This window comes from Chinchilla lanigera, unplaced genomic scaffold (assembly GCF_000276665.1).
Source record: "Chinchilla lanigera isolate Chin_1 unplaced genomic scaffold, ChiLan1.0 scaffold00050, whole genome shotgun sequence".
Lineage (NCBI taxonomy): Eukaryota > Metazoa > Chordata > Mammalia > Rodentia > Chinchillidae > Chinchilla > Chinchilla lanigera.
In genome coordinates this window covers 4,004,954-4,018,811 of record NW_004955451.1, presented here as the reverse complement: position 1 = coordinate 4,018,811, position 13,858 = coordinate 4,004,954, and the positions used below count along the sequence as shown (strand labels likewise).

The 13,858-nt window shown below is 43.8% G+C and overlaps 2 protein-coding genes and 1 pseudogene across 3 annotated transcripts in view; 1 reads left to right on the top strand and 2 right to left on the bottom strand.

The window, feature by feature from the left end:
- Ppm1e (protein phosphatase, Mg2+/Mn2+ dependent, 1E) overlaps positions 1 to 13,858 on the top strand; it is a 147,826-nt gene that overhangs the window by 118,589 nt on the left and 15,379 nt on the right. Inside the window, exon 2 of the mRNA XM_005393998.2 lies at positions 8,493 to 8,611. Coding sequence (XP_005394055.1) covers positions 8,493 to 8,611 — 119 coding nt within the window. The remainder of the gene's footprint in view (positions 1 to 8,492; positions 8,612 to 13,858) is intronic.
- Positions 4,634 to 13,858, bottom strand: part of Trim37 (tripartite motif containing 37) — a 174,422-nt gene continuing 165,197 nt past the window's right edge. Inside the window, exon 25 of one of the 2 annotated variants that reach the window (XM_013519214.1) lies at positions 4,634 to 4,912. In XM_013519214.1, the coding sequence (XP_013374668.1) occupies positions 4,828 to 4,912 (85 nt within the window). In that variant the 3' untranslated portion in view covers positions 4,634 to 4,827. Of the gene's footprint in view, positions 4,913 to 6,527; positions 6,547 to 13,858 lie in introns of those variants that run through there. The other variant, XM_013519220.1, reaches the window with a different exon arrangement.
- LOC102018549 lies at positions 5,184 to 6,681 on the bottom strand (annotated as a pseudogene).

Here is a 13,858-nt window from a genome sequence, read left to right as displayed (position 1 = left end):
GGCGCGCAACAGCGCTCGCCGCCGCATGGCTCCCCATGCGCTGGGGGCCCACCCTCCGGGAGCCACCAGGCTAATTTTATAATTGTTAAAGAGCAGTACCTTTCAAAAACTTTTTTCACCATAATTAGGATTTAGTATACAATGTATCTATTTGGTGTTTGCTTGCTTATTTATTTATTTATTTGTTTTTTGAGACAAGGTATTGCAGTACAGTCCAGGGTAGTCTTGAACTCATAGTAATCCTCCTCTCTCAACCTCCAGATTGCTGGGGTTACAGGTGTGAATAACCATGCCTTGTTCTATATGGTATATTTACACACACACACACACACACACACACACACACACACACACCCCTGAAACAATACTTGTTCCTATCTATTGCACCTTATCCTATATCCTTTAAAAAATGTTGGTTATAATTCATACAATGATTTCATTATTTACTGAGGAGCATATCTTAGATACTTATCTCATTGCTGAGACAAAATACCCAACACCCAAAATTAAGGAAGGAAAAGTTTATTTAACTCACAACTTGTAGAGGTTTCAGTCCATCATCAGCTGGTTCCAAGGCAGGGTGGCACATGGCAGAAGGATAACAGTTCTTGGCAGTGGAAGACAACAAAAGCAACAAGGGGGGATAGAAGACAAGCCTCTTTCTGACCCTTATATTGTATCCAGTTGTCTTGGTTACTTTTCTCTTGTTGCTGGGACAAAATACCTGACACCTACAAATTAAGGAAGGAAAGGTGTACTTAGCTTACAGTTTGTGGAGGTTTCAGTCCATACTCGGCTGGCTGCGAGGCAGAGTGGCCCATGGCAGAGGGCTACAATTCATGGCCACAGAAAACAGCAAAAGCAACAAGAGCAAAAGGGAGGAGCAGTGGCAAGCAGCCTCCTTCCCTCCCTTACAGTATAGTTTGTATGCAAACTATCCACCCCAGGGCGGGTGTAGCACTCACACCCATGATCCCAGCATTAGATTATGAATCAATCGAAAACTCTAGAATCCCGCCCCATGACAGCATGAGGCTTTGGGGGAGCATTCAGATACAAACCATAACACCAGTCTACTGGGATTAGGGTAGTACCAATCCAATCTGTAGATTGATCCAGCAATCACCCACCTTTAATCCCAGCACCCTTAATCCCAGCATTGTACCGCCATCAATTACAACTCTAGATCCGGTCACCTCCACAAAAGCCCTATGACTGCATGAGGCTTTGGGGGGCCATCTAGACACAAACCATAACATTACAATCTATAATTTAAAATACACGATAAAGAGAATTTTCTAATATTCTTCCCTTGGGGACTTGGAATGTTTCTAAACCACTTATGTTTTTGATCACACCTAGACCTTACCGTATTATCAAAAATTGCACCAACTTCACAATTATGTGCACGAGTATCCTGCTCCTAGACTCCAACGTTCTGTCCTAGATTTTCTGCCCAAATACTCCCTCCTACAATTCTTTAATTATATTTAGACCTCACTGATTTACAACTCAAGTCTGTTTTTTCTTGGTCCAGCGTTATATAGTCACATCCTTAAAAAGATACTCAATTCCTAGGTCTTGCCTTTATTTTGTAGTACAGCCTTTAAAAACCCAACTCGTAATGAAGGAGGCGATTCTTTCTATGTACACACGTACCAGCATAGGAACATAGATGGAAAGTCACACAATTAGAAAAACTGGTTTAAAAATTATCTCAGACATCAACAACCTCTTAGACTGGCAGTCCTGCTTTGTTATGACTATTTCCTGTCTGTGTTCTGTCATCCCTCTGGCTCCTCGCTGTGTTTTCTAGAAGCCCCGCCTAGCTGATGTACGGGCCCCAGACCAGCACAAGTGTGGCCTAGAAATCTGTTAGAAATGGAAATTCCCAAGCCCCACTCAGGCCTGCTGAATGAGAAACTTTTAACAAGCCCTGCAGTTGATTGATGCATGAAAAAGCTGCAAGAGATGACCTAACCTCACACTTCATTGAGAAGCTCTTGCCCAGAATGTAAGCTCTAAAAGCACAGAAGTTTTGTCTTTTTTTGTTCATAAATATCCTAAGTTCTAGAACAGTGCCTAAAACAAAGCTGTTCCTTAGTATTTGCCCAATTAAACCATAAATAGAAATTTTCTTCTTTTAGAAACCTACCTGCTTCTGTAGCAGTTTTTTGTTTTTGTTTTTTGCTTCATTTTCCAACTAAGGAAATGTGCCTCATCCTGTCAAGGGCCAGTCTTTCCTCACATAGTGTTACAGTTTCTATTTTTGTTTGTTTGTTTGTTTCCCAGTACCAGGAATCAATCTCACGACCTTGCGACCTTGCCAGGCAGATGCTGTGCCACTGAGCTAAATCCCCAGCCCCACGGTTTCTATCTAAAATGCCCTGCCACGGCCCCACGTGTGTGGAAGTGGTTGGCTCGCAGGGGCGCTGTGTTCTTCAGTGGATTCACCTACGCCGAGTTCATAGCCGAATGCACTGTCAGGAGGCAGGGCTTGTCTGGGCGTGGGTCGCTGGGGGTGAGATGGAAAATGGTGTTCCTGTCCCTGGCTGCTCCTTTGTCTCTCTGCTTCCTGGCTGCGGTGGGGTGAGCACTCTTTTCTCGGCTGTCCTGATTCCATCTTGGAACCAGCCGAAAAATGGACTGAAACTGTGAGCCAAGGTAAACCTCTCCTCCTTTAAGTTGTGGGCGTTGGGTTTTTTGTCCCAGTGGCAGGAAGGTAAACCATGCAGACTGGGTGTCATTCTTTCTTGCCTTCTCAAGAACTTTGCTCCTTTGCCACCCTCTCTCCCTGGCATTAGTTGTCAATCTTTCTCTCTTCGATCATTTCATTCCATATACAGACTAGACTGCTCTAGAAAAAGGCAACACACTTTTCCTGTCCCCATGTCTCCTATCAGTTACTGTCCTACATCGATTTCCCCTCTGTGCCAACCTCCTTGCCTCCCATTAACCCACTCATTCTGGTCTGATTTACCTCTCCTATTCAGTGGTTCTTGACAAGTGTCAACTAAGCCATTTAAAATATACATTTCAGCAGTTTCAGTATATTCAGTTGTTCAACCATTATCATAGTCTGTTTTAGAAAAATTTCATCTCTCCAGAAAGACACACTCCACCTTAGCCCTGCTCCCCTCTCCACCAGCCTGCCCGCTGCCTCTAAGCTACCGCTACTCTTTTTCTACTGATGTGGCTATTCTAGACCATTCATATTTTATTTTATTTTATTTTATTTTATGTTTGGTCTTTTTGAGACAGAGTCTTGCTATTCAGTTCAGGCTGGCCTTGAGCTCACTTTGTAGCTCAGGCCGGTCTTGTCCGGACCATTCATATGAATGGAATCCTACAATACATGGTCTTGGCTTCTGTTACTTACCATAATGCTTTCAAGGATCATCCATGGCAGTATAAGTGCTATATTTCTTTGTGTGGTTGAATAATATTGCATTGTATAAATATACTGCATTATCTGACATCAGTTGATGGACACTTGGCTGTTTCTATTTTTCAGCTATTATGAGTAACACTTCCGTGCACATTCAAGTATGAACCTCGGGCCTTGCACATGATACGCAAGCATTCTGTCAGTGAGCTACCTCTTCAGCACTCACGTATAAGTCTTTGTATGGATGTATGTTATTTCTCCTGGATATATACCTACAAATAGAACTGCTGGGCCCTATGGTAACTTTATGTTTAAAATTTTAAAGAACTGCTAGTTAGTATATGCAGGGTTCCAATTTCTCCATGTAGTCACCAGCATTATCACTTGTGGTCCTCACCAACTCCCATGCTGGGGACTAAGCTGAAGGCCTTGCACATGCTAGCTAGGTGTGGTACAGTACACTATGCTCCTAGCCCTCAGATGACACATTTTGAGTTAATTTCTTTAATGTGGTATAAGAGAAGGGTCCAGCTTGATTCTTTTACATAAGTATATCCAATTGTCCCAGTACCATTTGTTCAAAAGACGGCTCTTTCCCCCACTGAATTGTCTTGGCGCACTCAGTGATGATTTACATACTGTTAGACTCGGTGTTCGTTTTTTCACTTACCTTATTTGAGCTCTCTGCCAGAGTGACATCATTGACAATTCCCTCCAAATAGCCTACTCTTTGTTCTCCTTTTACGTATACTGCCTTTGTGTGTGTGTGTGTGTGTGTGTGTGTGTGTGTGTGTGAGAGAGAGAGAGAGAGAGAGAGAGAGAGAGAGAGAGAGAGAGAGAGGGAGGGAGGGAGGGAGGGAGAGAAGGAGAGGGAGAGGGAGAGTCAGTTTCACTATGTAGTCTAGGCTGGCCTAGAGTTCAGTATGTAGCCCAGGTTGTTCTCAAACTTAAGATCTTCCTGCCTTAGCCTCCTGAGTGCTGAGATTATAGGTATGTGCCATAACACCCAGTTTTATCTTGTTCTTTCTTTTTAATCTTTACAGGTTCCTTGGAGTCTGCTAGGAATGACTGATTGACTTTGGTTTTTTGAGACAGGGTCTTGCTATGTAGTTTAGGCTGGTCTTGAACTTGCAGTGATCCTGCCTCAGCCTCTGGAGTGGTATCACCATACCCAGCTATACCAAGGTTTTAAATGTTGGGTTTTTAGTTACTGTGACTGTATAACAAATTGCCATAAAACTTAGCTGCATAAAATAATCATTTATTATTTTACAGCTTCTCTGGGTCCGGAATTCAGACTAGGCAAAGCAGCCTGTCTCTGTTCCATGAAATCTAGAGCCTTAGCTGAACACGCAGGCCAGGGGTGGATATCATCTGAAGGCCTGTGTACACTTAAATTTCAAGCAGTTGATGGTCATTAGCTGAGGGGCAAGCTCAGCTCAGATCCACCGTTCCTGTGGTTTCTCCGTATGGGCTGCTTTGGGCTTCCTCACAACATGGTGGCTAGGTTCCAAAAAGGCGCTTCTGGAGGGAGAGAGAAAGAAAGGAAGATGAAGCCCAGGCCATGTGACCTCTTATGACCAAATTTTAGAAGTTACAGAGCATTACTTTCAACACATTTTAAAAGTCAAAGTAGAGGGCTGAGGGGGCACCTCAGCGGCATGGCACCTGCTTGGCAAGCTCAAGACCCTGAATTTGATTCCCAGTAACAACAACAAAACACCACAAAAAAATATCAAAGTAGAAGCTGGGCATGGTGGCACATGCCTGTAATCCCAGCACTCAGGAGGCTGAGGCAGGACTGGCACAAGGTCAAGGCCAGCCTGTGCTTGCACAGTGGCCAGTGTGAGCTGTATGTATCTATATAGTCTCTCAAAAAACCAAACTATGTATCTCAAAAGACCGAACAAAGAAAAAAAAGTAGTCATCAAATCTTGCCTGCACTTGTCACAGCAGAATTTTATTGAGAGGAGACACGGTCACACCCATCAGATGCACATTCACTCTCGCTCTCACAGCCACACTCACACGCACACGCCTTCTCCAGCCTCTGCCACACCGTCCAGTTCTCAGCCACGGGTGGGACACCCCTTGATTCCTCAGATCCAGAGGCTGCAGGGCCCAGAGGGAGGCACGGGGTGGGGGTGGAGAAGTGGCCTGGGTCAAGGGTGGGGTGGGGTGGGAGAAAGGGGTGCTGGGAGCAGGGGGAGCGGGGCACCCCCGCAGTGGGTGTGTGAAGGGTGGATCCTGGTCACAGTGGCCTCAGCGTGGCTGTGCCCCTGCAGGAGCCCTTCTGGCCTAAAGCCGGGCCTCCCACCCCGCAGGAGTCCTCTGGGCGACGGCTGGGGACCGGAGCAGGCAGGCCAGGGCAGGCAGCAGCAGCAGGCTCAGCTCTGGGGCTCCTTGGGAGCCTCGCCGCCCTCTTCCCTGGCGTTGCTGGCTTTCCGCAGTGACAGGTTGTCTCTCAGCAGCTGCACGATGAGGGTGCTGTCTTTGTCGGGGACCTCGCTGAGTGTGTGCAGGTCAGCCATGGCCTCAACAGAAGTGGTCTTGGCCAGCGAGATGGTGTCCTCAGGGCTGTTGGCGATCTCGTAGTGGCAGACAGAAATGTTCAGGGCCGGGCCCAGGCGGGTGGGGCTGGTGGGTGGCATCTCCTTGCTGATGCCCGTGGCCTCCTGGCAGGCTCCCCGGGCAGAGTCGATGGTGGGCGCTTCTTGTCATCACTGGTGGCCACCTTGGCCAGGTAGCGGTAGTAGTTGCCCTTCACCTTCAGGTAGAGACCCGGCACTCGGCCTCCCCAGCCTCCTCGATGAGGTGTGAGTCCAGGAGGCCCAGCACCATGTCGCATACACCCTGGAGCTCCGTCTCCGCCTTCTCCCCGTACCCTCTGAGCCCTCCTTGCTGCTTTTCTGCTCAGTGCTGGACAGGACCCTCCAGCAGCCCTCTGCCCACCACGTTCTTTTGCAGGCCAGAAAGCAGGTTCCGCTCTTCGCAGGAGAGGTCCTCATCCTTCTCCACAGAGCCCTTCATGGAGGCTGCCATATATCCACAGAGCTTGGCCTTCTGGGTCAGACTGGCTTTCCATGGCTCTGGGGACAGACAGTCGGGTGGTGGGCTAACTGGCTGCCAGGTCACCAGTGCCAGGTTCTGTCTTTTACCTGCATTTAATGGGAGGGAAATAGATTTCGCCTCTTTATGGGGAATGGCAAGGTTCTAAAATGTATGGGGACAGTATGGGTGTAGTTCAGTGATCGTGTATGTAGCTGGCATGCATGAGGCTCTGGATTAAATCCCCAACACTGCAAAAACAACTACAACAAAAACCGCATGGGGAGCTAGGTGTGGTGGTGCATGCCTGTAATCCCAGCACTTGGGAGGCTAAGGCAGGAGGACTGCTGTGATTTCTAGGCCAACCTGGACTACATAGCAAAACCCTGTCTCAAAAATCCAAAAAACAAAACAAAACACTCCATGTGGGGCTAGAACTATTGCTGTGCCTTTTTTTTTTTTTTTTAGAAAAATTGCCGCAGTACTTTCTGGCCACATACTTCACCTCCTTACCATGTGCTAAATACACACAGCCTCTCCCCTAAGGTCCCCCCAGTTCTCATCCCATTACGTCATCACGCTCAAGCTTGAGGTTCAAGATCTCAAGGAGGCTAGGTCTAAGTGCAGATGAGATTCTTTGTGCAGTTTCTTGATTACAAATCCTGGTTTCTTGATTACAAACCCTTGACTGAGGTTCTTGACCTGGAAACCTATAAAGAGGCAAATACTCACTTTTCCACCATACACGGTGGAGCATAGGTCAATCTTCCCATTCCAAGACAAGGAAACCAGGAGGTACATGGAAGTCACTGATCCAGAGTGATTATGTTCTTCTATTTTTGGCCCTATGAGATCCTTTTTATTCCCGTAACTTTAAGCACCATTCATGGTTTCAAATTCTTCGAGCATCACACTACTGGAATGTCCACTTGACCATTTTATACCTTTACTAAAATATCTCACAGATATTTCCAACTTAATATTTTAAAATTAACTTTTACCCCATTTCCTCTACCAGCCTGTTCTTCTCCTGTTTTCCCCATCTTTGTAGATGGTTCTACCAGTTCACTGAGCAACTATCTCCAGCCCCCTCTTCCTTCCCCCCACTTCCCTCTCGTCGTTATATCCAATAATCAGCAAGTTCTGTATTATTTTTCTCCAAAGTATGTTCCCTTTTTCTTCTCACCCGGACTATAATCGTGTCCTTACTGGTCATGCTCCTTCATTCTTGCTCATCTCTAATTGCCTTTAACACGGCAGTCAAAATAGTATTCTATTCGTACGTGTGGCTCGGACACGCTCTTGCTCAAAGTTGTCTGTGAGCTCTCATTATCTTTTGAGTAAAATCTAAATCCTAGTCCATAGTGCCCATGTAACTGGCCTTGCTCGTCCCTCTGACCTTATTCCCTGATGCTCCGCCCCTTACCCTGCGCTTTTCTTCTCTGGGCTTTCAGACCCTTCAGGCACCAGCCTCACAGAGGGTCTGTGTGCCTGCAGTGCTCTCTCCTGACAGCACTTCCTCATAACTCAGTCTTTCATCCTTCAGTATGGCATCCCTGACCATTCTATCTGAGGAGGTACCACCTCTACTACCTTGTCACTATACTGTTTGTTTCCTTTTTCTTTTTTTTTTTTTTCCCCCGGTACCGGGAATCGAGCTCGACCTTGCACTTGCCAGGCAGGTGCAGTGCCGCTGAGCTCAATCCCCAGCCCCAGAGAAAGCGCCACGATTGTGTACGGCAGCGGCGCATCCAGGGGTAAAGAATATATTTGACCACAAAGGGATTGTTTCCTGTATGAAATTTATCCCATTTTAAACTTATATTCTTTTTACTTCTTTGTCTTCTGTCTCCTTACCTGGACTGTGGGTCCCCTAGCTGAGGGGAGATCTCTGTCATCCACCGGCATGTATCCGGTGCTGACCATATAGTATGCTCTCAATAAATATTGTTTTAAGGTATAATTATGTTTTGAGATAATATAATTCATGTAATTATTAATGATGATAAATGTATTACTTGCTAATTTGTACTGAACAAAATCTTTTACATTTCAGTAACTGCCCTTCCTTTTTGGCTGCGGCTCTGGCCAGAGCGACCTCAGATGAAGTCCTTCAGAGTGATCTTTCTGCACATTACATCCCAAAGGAGACCGAGGGCACAGAAGGGACTGTGGGTACGTACCTTCCTACGTTGTTCGCTGACTATAAATACACAGCAAAAGAGACCAGTGACCAAGTGTAGGGCAGTTGAGCAAATCTACTTAGAATTTTTAGCTTACCTTTATAAATCCAAGTAAAAAGTCAGATGTAAAAATAAGAAAATTTAATAAATCTTAATTATATTAACTTCTGTATCTACCAATAAATAAAGCTTTTTATGATAGATATGTAATATGTGGTTTAATTGCATGGACTACTGCACATCTTTTGTCAAGATGATTATGAGGTTCTCTTTCCCTTTCCTTTCTTTACTTTCCTCCGTCTCCCTTTCTGTCTTTCTTTATTTCTCTCTCTCTTTCATTTCTTTCTTTTTTCTCATACTGGGGATGGAACCTAGGACCTTGCACATGCTAGGAAAATATTCTACCACTGAGGTACAGTCCAGCCCTTTTATCATGAGACTCATGGTTACCCAGGCTGGCCCTGAACTTCTAATCCTCCTGCCTCAGCCTTTCAAGTCGCTGGGTACACAGACAGGCGCCACCACACTGGTGAGTGACTCAATTTCTTGAAAAAGACATATTTATTAATGTATTAAGTTTTTACATATTTAAAGATTTATCCCCCCCCCCTTGTGCTGGGGATCAAATCCAGGGCCACCTGCATGCTAAGCAGGTGCTCCACCGTTGAGCTGCATCCCTACCCCACTACCTAGAAATTTTAAAGAAAGTGTTAATTTGTTCTGTGTAAAGCATTTGCCTATAAACATAGTACATAAGGAATACAGCCTATATTAATGAATTAGAATAGCTAGATACCAGAGAATGTGAGAAAGATATAAAAATAAACATTCCTGTTCTTCCTTTATCTTTCTAGACTTTGACAGAAAATTGTCAAGGAAGGAATCATTCTGTTTTTACTGAGAGTAATTTATTCACCTGGAACTGAACTGTTCCAGAATCAAGTGGGATAGAATCCCAGCTACAAAGCATTGGTCTTTCCTCTGGAGCTGACGCATGTACTGAAAAGACGAAATAGATTAAATTCTGCCTCGCTGCAGCCAGGGTGACGGCTGACTCAGCCCCAGCTCAGTACAGTGGCATTAACAATGATGAGTAATGTACAGCTGTGAGGGGTGGGCTGCTACTTGGACGCCTTTCACTTTTTCACACCCCTTTTTTTTTCCATTTAATATGGCAATTGTTTATATACTGATGTCCCATACAGCTCGCTACAGGAGAATATTTAATATAGCAAGGTCAAAGTGCTCCCCTTTGTGCCTGGTTTGGAAGAATTTTCTGAACCCCATAAGGTAGCAAATGTGAAATGAAGAAGCATTTTTATTTTGATAGATATCAGATCATTCTGATTTTATATTTTTCCAATTATTCAGTAATGTCTTCATGCGTTTGCCATGATTTAGACTATACTGAAATTCTAATCTGTGTTCAGATCTTTATCTGCGTTGTCCAAGTCATTCAGTGTGAACTGCACTTGGGAAGAATCTCTACGGGGAATATATTGTTTATCTGTACATGAGAGTAAATGAGCACACCAAATAGGGCCCATAAGTCATTGGCTTGAAGGCCCTGAACTCCCCATAGAAATGCCTTTTTATCCCTCTACTTAGTTGTTTCCAAAAACAGACTTTAAGGGAAAAAATTTTCCTTTTCATGTTTATGTTATTCCTAAGAGAATGTTTACTAAGTGACCTTGCAAATCTGACTTGGTACAGATTTTATCCATAGAGAAACTGCTGTCCAGATAACCTAAAACCGACTTGAAATACTGAATGAAAATTGAAAACAAAGGAGCCAAAGCGTCATGGTGGTGCATACCTATAATGCCAGTACTCTGGGAGGCTGAGATAGGAGGACTGCAAGTTCAAATCCAGCCTGGACAACTTAGTGAGACCATGTGTCAAAATTAAAAGAATAAAAAGTGCTTGGGGATAGAGGTCCTGGGTTCAGTCCCTAGTGACACAAACACACACACACACACACACACACACCCCAAAAACAAAACAAAGCAAACAAAACACCCAAGAAAGGAAAATTATTGCTAATATAAAACAATTTAAAATAATTATTAAAATATTTGTGTAAAGAAATTTGAAAACCTGGGTATTTTGTAGAAAAATATAAATGAGCTAAGTTTACCTAAGAAAAGATTGTAAAAATTATCAAGGACAAAAGCACATGGAGTAGAGATAACCCCAATACTTTTTAAAATTAATGTTTTAATTGCACACAAAAAATATTTGCATAACACTTATACCAAAACCTGCTTAAGAGCAGGTGTGAGAGCACATGCCTGTAATCCCGGCACTCTGGGAGGCTGGGGCAGGAGAATCATGAGTTTGAGGTCAGCTTGGGCAATGTAGCAACTTTATTGAGACCCTGTCACCAAAAAAAAAAAAAGTCCTGGATTCAATCCCCAGTATTGCAACAAAACAAAACCTTACCTCACAATTGTACATTAACTACAACACTTCATTCATTCATTGAGTAATTTCTTGATAGCTTACCATATATACTCCTGAGTTTTTCATTGTAAGCGACCATAAACACAGCTCAGTTTAGCTTTAGCAAAACGTGATTTCCTGGGTGTGGTGGTGCATGCCTATGATCCCAGCACCTGGGAGGCTGAGGTAGGAGGATGACGCGGAGGCCAGCCTGTGCTACAAAGTGAGTTCAAGACCACCCTGAACTGCATAGTAAAACCCTGTCTCACACAGACAAAACAAAACCAAAAACCAACCCCCCCAAAAACAAAAAAGGATTTAATTGGCAACCCTCTAGGGTAAGGGCCACACAGCTATCTTGAAATGCTGTCAGTAGAACCTGGCATTTTTACAGGCGCAGCTGTACTGTCTTTCATTTTGATTTGATTACCAAGCTTCACGTGATGGCAAGATGACTGCTAGGAGCACTAGGTCTTCATCTGCCCAAATTCGAATTGAGCAGAATAGGAGGAGCTTTTCTCAGTTGCTCTTACTTATATCAGTCCCAGGATTTACTCCAGGTGGCCAAATTTGGATAGTTTTCCATTGTTGAACCATCCACTGTGACCAGAGGAATGCAATTTTCTAGCTGGTTTTATCTGAATCACATTTTACCCCAAGATGCATGTGGACCAAGATAAAGTAAAAAAGAGCATTTTGCTAGATAGCAAATAACACATTAAAAGCAAAGTTTTGATTGAAAACAGCAAGTGGATAAAATAATCGGGAATAAAATGATTAAAAAACATGAAGATACCGTGGTGGTGTGTTCCTGTAATCCTTTCTAAACAGTATGCTGAAGCAGGAGGATCACAGGTTTAAGGACATCCTGAACAAGGCAGAGAGGCCCGTCTCAAAAAAAGGGGAAGAACTGGGTTGGGGGTGTGGCTCAGTGGTAGAGGACTTGCCTAGCTTGTTCGCTCGTGGACCTGGGTTCCATGCTTAGCTCCTCAAGGTGGGGAGAAAGGAGAAAAAGAAAAGAAAAAATGATTTTATCTACTTATGAACTATTTTAGAGACAGAATTTAGCAAAAATCCATGTTGCAAAATGTGGTTGTTATAATAGATGTAATGAACAAAAGGGAGAGAGGAAGTACGGACAGATGATGTGGTTACTAAGTGTTAGAGGAAACTGGTATTGCTTTTCCTAACCAATTTAATGGCTGTCAGCTGTCCAGCAACTGCAGTGATGTAAATGTTCCCTAAGTGTGCTGCTCCATGTAGTAACCACTGGCCACATGTGGTTATTGAGCGAGCACTTGAAATATAAGTAATGTGACCAAGAAGCTAAATTTGAAATTGTATTTAATTTAAATATCCTCAGGTAGTTAGTAGCTATCTTCTTGGATAGTGCAGTCTCTATAATAAGGGTAATACATAAATCAAAGAGATGATATAATGGTTTATATATATATATTTTTTACCCTATCTCATTCTCCCTCAAAGTTTCTAAATACACTTGTTTTGTAGTTCTCTGATGTGACTGAGTCAAATGCAGACACATCTGAGGGGCTGCATTTGGGGCCTCCCTTGCTACAGACACCAGATTGGTTACAGTGATTCAAGTAGGTGACTGTTGGATGAAGAAAGTCTCTAGGCTGGGGATGTGGCTCACTGGTAAGCATGAGGCCCTGGGTTCAATCCCGAGCCCTACAAAGCAAAGCCTTTGGTAACCAGGGCTCTAAACAGCTGAAATACTGGGTTAGACAACCCAGTAGTCTCAGCCAGGCTATTTTCTTCTTGTACACCTGAGGCTGTATCTGCTCTTTGAGCTTCATTTCTCTTTGAAGTGTACCCTTGATTTGTTATATAAAATTAAGGGGGACAAAGCCAAGCCACTAACCAGGATTTACCACCCTGCACTATGTTATCGAGGAAAGAAAGAAAACTTGGGATCAGCTTTCTGATATAGTCATTTCAAAGAGAATTCTGCATAAGAAACAGGTAAATGTGGTCACAGACTTAAGGCAAAGGCAGGACAGGGAATAAAAAATGAGAGCCCAAGTCCCCAGGCTGTTCAGGAACATACAGTCTCTCTTCTTTGGAGCTGTGTTCTTGATTGGAGGAGGCATCTGTAGCCATTGCCCATCTGGCACATATTTTCTCAGGCTGTCAAGCTACATCTGATTTAGCAAAGTAAAACAATTTTTTGAGTCTTTTTCTTTTAAACCTGAGATGGAGGAGGAGCCTCTAAAATCCTGGCCTCAGTAAACCTTATCTCCCAGGGTCATTTCAATACTTCCAACATGACAACTTGAGTAGAGGGTTGAGGGACTTGAGATACAATTTCTTCCACTCCGTCCAGCGTTGCTTAAGAGGCCTATACACTGCTCTGGCTACCGAGGGGTGCAGATCTGCCTCAGAAGCCAGCCCATCTGTGGGACCTCTGAGGGGTCTAATACGCGTATGGCAAAGAAGCCCGTTACTGTTGTTCCCCTGACTGCTATCTGCTTTTTTTTGTTAGCTAGAGTTGCACACACAGAATTTAATTTTTTCTTACAGAAATATAAAACTTTTAACTTATTAGTTAACGTATTGGCTAAACTATTACCTAAAGTCTTAATAAGTGTATCGATAGGAAAATATGTAACTCAGTTCCAAATGATGATCATTTACAGGAGAGAGAAAAGTTAGGCAACTATGTAAAAGAAGAAATCAGGAAGAAAGAAGGGGACACAAATGATAACCAAGGTAAACACTCCTGTAGTTCGTAAGCAAGCTGTTTTCATACGCTTTTTCGAATTCCAATTCGCTGGAT